Here is a 7,486-nt window from a genome sequence, read left to right as displayed (position 1 = left end):
GGAGTGGATTCAGACGTCTCGGCTGTGGTGTCAGATGTTTCGGGTCACGGACCTGTGCACTTCCCTGTAGACGGGGGGGGGGGGGGGGCGAGCGATCGAGGCAAGCGCTGCATTGTGGGCCAGCGGGGGTGTTCGTGGCTGGCCTGAGCTCTAACAGGCCAGCGGGAGCTGTTCTCAGAAGAGACAACTTATTTCCTGTCTTCCTCAGGAAAAGACGCAGACCTCGTTTTCTGCCCAACTGGGAGACGAGCCAGAGCACTTCTGCACGGGTTTATCTGAATTAACTGGGGATGTAGAGACCCTTAAATCAGTCCAAATGTGACCCCTAGTGGTTATTTCAGAGATTATAGGAAATCTTCCAAACTGCAGGCGATCTTACGCCCACATCTAATTACTCCGAGCAACGTCCCCAAAGAAAAATATCTCACCAATTGAAAGTGATACAATAATATTATATTGCACTCCAAGTTATGCTTAGAAGAAAAAAACCCTTAGGCAGTCATACGTCAGTCATACAGTGACCATTACCCAGCTAACACACACAATGTTCTCACAATGTTACCGGAAGGTTTAGTCAGTGTTATAACATTGCCATTGCAGCGACATTGCGAGAATGTTTTCGCGTTAACCGGGTGCGTACGACCGTCGGGCCCAGCTGTCGTCCATCCGCCATTTTGGCTCGACGGTGACCCCCCCGGGGGACAGCGGACAGCAGGCGGTGGAGATGAGAATCAGCTGCTGTGGGAATGCAGAGCGGCTCGCGTGCGGCCCTGCCCCTCGCAGAGCGCTGGCGGCCGGCGGGGCGGGGGGGGGGGGGGGCTCTCTGGGCCCCGCGGCCCGTCTGCGCCGTCAGAGTCCCGGGGCTTTTAAGCCGGGGACAAAGCCACGGCTGGAGGGGGAAAGAACGAGGAATAATGCGATGTTTGGCAACAGAGGTGCTCGTATACTGGCAATGTCTATAGAGCTAATCTGAGGTCGTGATAGAGCATGTGACAGCTTATTTACAGTGCAGCACAGTGGCACAGAACTGAACTCCACACTGACTGAACTCCAAACTGAACTAAACTCAAAACTGACAGAACTCCACACTGAACTAAACTCCACACTGAACTAAACTCCACACTGACTGAACTCCACACTGACTGAACTCCACACTGACTGAACTCCACACTGACTGAACTCCACACTGACTGAACTCCACACTGACTGAACTCAAAACTGACTGAACTCCAAACTGAACTAAACTCAAAACTGACTGAACTCCAAACTGAACTAAACTCAAAACTGACAGAACTCCAAACTGAACTAAACTCCAAACTGAACTAAACTCCACACTGAACTAAACTCCACACTGAACTAAACTCCACACTGAACTAAACTCCACACTGACTGAACTCCACACTGACTGAACTCCACACTGACTGAACTCCACACTGACTGAACTCCACACTGAACTAAACTCCACACTGACTGAACTCCACACTGACTGAACTCCACACTGACTGAACTCCACACTGACTGAACTCCACACTGACAGAACTCCAAACTGAACTAAACTCAAAACTGACAGAACTCCAAACTGAACTAAACTCAAAACTGACAGAACTCCAAACTGACAGAACTCCAAACTGAACTAAACTCAAAACTGACTGAACTCCAAACTGAACTAAACTCAAAACTGACTGAACTCCAAACTGAACTAAACTCAAAACTGACAGAACTCCAAACTGAACTAAACTCCAAACTGAACTAAACTCCAAACTGAACTAAACTCCACACTGAACTAAACTCCACACTGAACTAAACTCCACACTGAACTAAACTCCACACTGACTGAACTCCACACTGACTGAACTCCACACTGACTGAACTCCACACTGAACTAAACTCCACACTGACTGAACTCCACACTGACTGAACTCCACACTGAACTAAACTCTACACTGACTGAACTCCACACTGACTGAACTCCACACTGACTGAACTCCACACTGACTGAACTCCACACTGACTGAACTCCAAACTGAACTAAACTCAAAACTGACAGAACTCCAAACTGAACTAAACTCAAAACTGACAGAACTCCAAACTGACAGAACTCCAAACTGAACTAAACTGAAAACTGACAGAACACCAAACTGAACTAAACTCAAAACTGACAGAACTCCAAACTGAACTAAACTCAAAACTGACAGAACTCCAAACTGAACTAAACTCAAAACTGACAGAACTCCAAACTGAACTAAACTCAAAACCGACAGAACTCCAAACTGATAAAACTCCAAACCGATGAAACTCAAAACTGATGAAACTCCAAACTGAACTAAACTCCAAACTGACAGACAGTTTCTCCTGAGAAAATGTTGAATAAAAATGTTTAGTAGTCAATAGTTAAGCTCAATGACTGGGACCCGGAAGGTTGTTGGTTCAAGCCCCGGTGTAGCCACGTTAAGACACAACCGTAAGTCGCTTTGGATAAAAGCATCAGCTTAATAACTGCACTGTGCTGGACTCATACAGAAAACCACCGCAGTAGAGATGCCGTGTCCCTGGTTCTGAAGCGGAGTGGTTCAGGCGTGGGGTCAGCAGGCAGCTGTACAGAGAGGTCTTTAGTGAGTTATCGTCACCCCGGCAGGGAGAGACAGATGGGTTGCCCTCAGACGGCTGCCGTAGCTCTGCAACGCTCGATTTCCCCCCCAGCTCCTCAGCAATGCCATGTGAGGAGGCCAGTCCTCAGGCAAGAACCCTGCGCTCAGCTCACACGAAACGTTCTCGCAGCGTCACTGGAACGTTTAGTGCATGTCGTAACATTGCCACTACGTAGCAGGAACGTTGTGGGAACGTTGTGCGAGATGAAGTACGCCCGGGGCAGCCCAGTCTTTCAGCCCCAGACCCGTAGTCATAACATTTCCATTCCAGCCAGCCGTTTCCTCTGTGGGACAGGCGCAGGGCGGTGGGGTCAGAGGTCAGGGGTCAGAGGTCAGAGATAAGTCTCTGCAGTTTCCTAAAAGCAGCAGAAGAGAGGCACCGCAGGCACTGAGAGGCTAATCATGTCTGCACTTACTGCTTTATGCAAATGAAGGAGCGTTCTGGTTTTAAATTCGACGGGACTTTTTCCATTTTGCGCAAGCAAGCAGTTCCACTGAAACTAAACAAATCATATTTTTCTGGAATAATCCATAAACAATGCTGAGGCTGTCAAGGAAATATTGTGAATAAACTGCAAATGTGACGCGTCAATTCAGCGAAAAATATTTCACGTCCAGGGCGAGTCTCATTCCACTCAACGCCCGCTCACGCGTTTGTTCAGGACGTTATCTCGTCAGATTGAATAACTTTGCTTGTTCATACTGCCTCATTCTCTCCACAAACTGACTGGTGTCAGTGCTGTCGTTATAGATATGGTTCTCGTGGATGGGCCTTAAATGGTAAATGGCAGGCATTTATATAGCGCCTGTATCCAAAGCGCTGTACAATTGATGCTTCTCATTCACCCATTCATACACACACTCACACACCGACGGCGATTGGCTGCCACGCAAGGCGCCGACCAGCTCGTCTAGAGCATTTGGGGGTTAGGCGTCCTGCTCAGGGACACTTCGACACAGCCCGGGCGGGGGATCGAACCGGCAACCCTCCGACTGCCAGACGACCGCTCTTACTGCCTGAGCCACGTCGCCCCTTAACCTTAACCTAGCCTTAACCTCGACTGACGTAAAATTCACCCCACTCCTGGTGAGCGAGGGTAACAGCGTTACGGTACCGTGGGCTCCTGCTTCCTGTCGGCTAATGACCACATTTGAATCGGCCAATAACGGCTCACTAACGGTCTCGCTCTCACGGCGGGCGCTTCTCTCGACGGAGTCGACTGGAGACCTCGCGATTGACTGATGTTCCGTTAAACGCTCATAACCGATGCTCTTTTAAGAGACACGAAACGCGCGGGCGGGCCCTTCGGTGATAGAACGCGTCAGAAATAATGAAGATTGAGTGGCACGTCCGCCAAACCGTCAAGCAACCCCGCGAGACCTGCGCCGTGTGGAGTTTCAATCAGGCTATCGACATAAACCATTCGCGGGAAGCGTAATTCGAAAGGACGCATTTGACAGCCCAAATGCAAGAGCATGTGTAGATAAATGAGCGATTTATAAAACGTCGTATTTTTTTTTATGTTCACGCATTAGATAGATGGATAGTCGCATCTATATAGGGCTTTTCTCCCACTCAAAGAGCTTCACAGTGATGAAGGGGAAACTCGCCTCGACCACTACCGATGTGCAACACCCACCTGGGTGATGCAACGGCGGCCATTTTGTGCGCTCACCACACACCAGCTGAGGTGGAGAGGGAGAGAACCGTGTCTTACTCACACGTTTAAAAAGACGAGCAAGTCAAAGGGAGGTAAATCATCCTCACACCAGTGACGCATTCTACAAGTGCTAATTATAATCGGAGAGTCTCTTAAAATTTCGATGTGTGCAGGGCATGATTTATAACTCCACGCAGACAGATAAACTGATATGTTTGAGCCGTAAACCTCTGGCAGACTAACGCTCGTATACTTTTTAGTGGCTTTGGAGAGCGGTCAGAACATCTTTACAGCTGATTTTAAAGCTTTCGAGGGGGCCGTGAGTTGGACCTCGGGAATGAGGAGATGGTCTGAAAACAAAGAGCTTGGACACAACGATAAAGTTGTTAAAAAGTGCTAAAAGCTTGCATTACAGCTAGAGTGGTACATCCACCACTGTAGTGGGTACAAACCGCTCCCATAAAACTAAAAAAGTAAATAAAATAATAATTACTGGTGGCAGGGTAGCCTGGCGGGGTTGTTCAGGCCTCCGGTGATCATATGCTGACCTGTATCTAGAGGGATGAGGTTGGGTCTCTACACGAAAAGTAACAACTTGTTGGGCACTTAGCCCACAAAACTGCCCCAGGGGCGTCACCCCTGTTCTCTCTCCCGGTCTCTCCACAATTGCAACTGTTCTCACTGGCATTTCTCCCAGATTGTCCTTGAAAGAGAAACATGTTGTCTGTGGACCTTCCCTGGTTAGGGATACAAAAATAGAACTTATGTCCAGAGACAGGCGCGTGTGTGCGTTCCCCACCACTGAAGTAAAGGCATTCAAATTCAATTCACTCAGAAATTGACAAGCTGAAACAAAACATTTTTTTTTGGGGGGGGGGGGGGGTCTTTTGAAGGGCATTTTGACTGACATCAAATGAGGACGCACACCGCCGCATGAGAACAATTTCGATTGGAGGGGAACGGAAAACTGACAGCCATTCGATCGACGTACACGCCCACCGGTACGCGATGACACAGAAACCTGAATTCGGAAGCGCCGCTCTAAAGTTCAGTTTCAGCTGGCCTATCAGGGCCGTACACGAAGCGCCACCCGCCTGTAGTCGAGAGGCGGGCAGTGACAGAGGACGGGTGAGGGTCAGAGCCGTCGTGAACGCGTGTGTGCCGTCTCTCTCTGAAGCACCAGACGCCGCGTACACGCACTGGAAGCAGACCGTGTTCTACCTGGAGGAGTACCTGACCGTCCGCAGGGGGGAGGAGATCGTCGGCAGCATCTCCATGAAGCCCAACGAGAAGAACATAGTGAGTTCCTGTCCCGCGCCGGGGGAAGTTCCTGTGCCGTTCTTTAGAAGGCCCACGCGCACGTTTCTGCGCTCATATCGTCCTAATTATCACATTACGTCAGAGGAGTGGTCGCCAACCCTGGTCCGGGAGAGATACTGGTTCTGCTGGTTTTCGTTTGAAATCAAGCCTTAAAATCAGCACGCTGTTGGAACCCAGTTAACCAGGTGAGGTGAGTTAACTATAAAATATCTCATTCATGAATTAAGTGCAGAAACACTGCAGACCCTGTAGCTCTCCAAGACCAGGGTTGGAGATGCTGTCCTGCATCTTTGACTTGGTGTTCCATACTGTTCCAAGTATAACAATTGCAATTTTGGTTTAAGTATGCATATTTTAGAAATGTATAAATAAATATCAGGGGTTTTCACTGTTGTAGAACTATGGAATGCAGGGTCCATTGCTCCTGTTGTCCAATGAGGACAACAGGAGCGATAAGGCACAGTGATAGAGGGCACTGCTGCATCAGTGCTGGCAGAAGCAGGAAGTCCTGGTCGAACGCACTGATAGAAACACGTCTGCCCTCCATTTTGTTTCTTTCCGCCCCGCCAGCGCGACCTGGACTTCACCTTCGAGCTGGACTTCAAAGGCCAGCTGTGCGAAGCCGCCATCTCCCACGACTACAAGATGCGCTAGGCGCCCGCCGGGGGGGGCGGAGTTTCGAGAGGCGGGGGTCTCCCGCGTGATGTCATCGGCGCGAGACGGGGGCACCGAGCGACATCCTTAGCGCCGGCCGTCCCACCGCGAGCGAGCACTCGGCACTCGAGACTGTTCAGAACGCAGCTTTGAATGTAACGATAACTGAGTACTGTTGCTTTTTCGTGATGAATGTTAGTCGGGGCAGAGGTGCGGTGCGGAACAGGCGCAAGCCGGTTCCTGTTGGCGACTAAGGCTGTGACAATGGCTATAGCTCTTCCAAAACAATCGGGGTACAGCGGAGTCCCATAATGCACTGGTTTAGTATTGTATTCTTGCTAAAAAAATAATAAGCCTTCCATTACAACATGGGTATCACTCGGGACGCAAGATCCTGATGAGATAATAGTGAATATCGAGGGCATTAATGTTTTCAATAAATCTGAACGCCTTCCTGTCTTTGGTGAGGTTAAAAAGCGAGTGTTTGCAGGCTATTTGCATGTTCAGTCCTTTGAGTAAATCTTGATTTCCCACTGTCGTACTTTAGGATATTAAAGTCTTTGTTTGCAGGCAATACGTTAAGAAATCTAATAAGGAAGTACACATGAGAAACATTTTCAACGGATAATGGAATTTTCTCTTGAATGATTGCTCAGACCCTGCACTGGTTGGGGGGCTGTGTTGTGGATGAAATAATGCCGTTCGGTGCTGTGTATAAGCTGTGAATTGCTGTGTGTGGTTGCTGTCGGGAGTGTGTTTTAATGAACAAGCATGTATCAAAGGTGTTGGCCGAATATTCCGCAGTGTGTGTTGTAGTCTTGATTCAAGCCGTGCTGTCGGTGGGTGTGTGTTTTACCGTGCATGGGGGTTGGGTTTTGGGGAGGGGGGGGTGGGGGGGGGGTGATTGCACAAAGCCAGACCGTATTCATCTACATCAGGGATGGGCAACATCAGTCCTGGAGGGCCGGTGTGTATGCAGGATTTTTTTGCAACTCAATCATCTAATTAGCCATATGCACCATGACCGATTCACTCGTAAAACCAGACCACAATGAAATTGTACAGGACAAGAACATTTATCGGCTGCTGTTTACATCACGGAATGTGGCTAGACATGACAGATCACGTAATTGACTGAGATAATGACATAATTAAGAGCAGAAGTTGGTCTGAAATCCAGAAACGGACCCGGCCCCGCTTGCC

The 7,486-nt window shown here is 49.0% G+C and overlaps 1 protein-coding gene across 3 annotated transcripts in view; it reads left to right on the top strand.

Moving 5' to 3' along the window:
• Positions 1-7,271, top strand: part of LOC133119415 (protein arginine N-methyltransferase 8-B) — a 32,064-nt gene extending 24,793 nt beyond the window's left edge. For all 3 annotated transcript variants that reach the window (XM_061230007.1, XM_061230006.1, XM_061230008.1), the window contains exons 9-10: positions 5,487-5,608; positions 6,200-7,271. In XM_061230007.1, coding sequence (XP_061085991.1) covers positions 5,487-5,608; positions 6,200-6,283 — 206 coding nt within the window. In that variant the 3' untranslated portion in view covers positions 6,284-7,271. The remainder of the gene's footprint in view (positions 1-5,486; positions 5,609-6,199) is intronic.
• Positions 7,272-7,486: the final 215 nt, after the last annotated feature.

Source organism: Conger conger, chromosome 19 (genome assembly GCF_963514075.1).
Source record: "Conger conger chromosome 19, fConCon1.1, whole genome shotgun sequence".
Taxonomy (NCBI): domain Eukaryota; kingdom Metazoa; phylum Chordata; class Actinopteri; order Anguilliformes; family Congridae; genus Conger; species Conger conger.
This window is presented reverse-complemented; position numbering and strand designations above follow the sequence as displayed.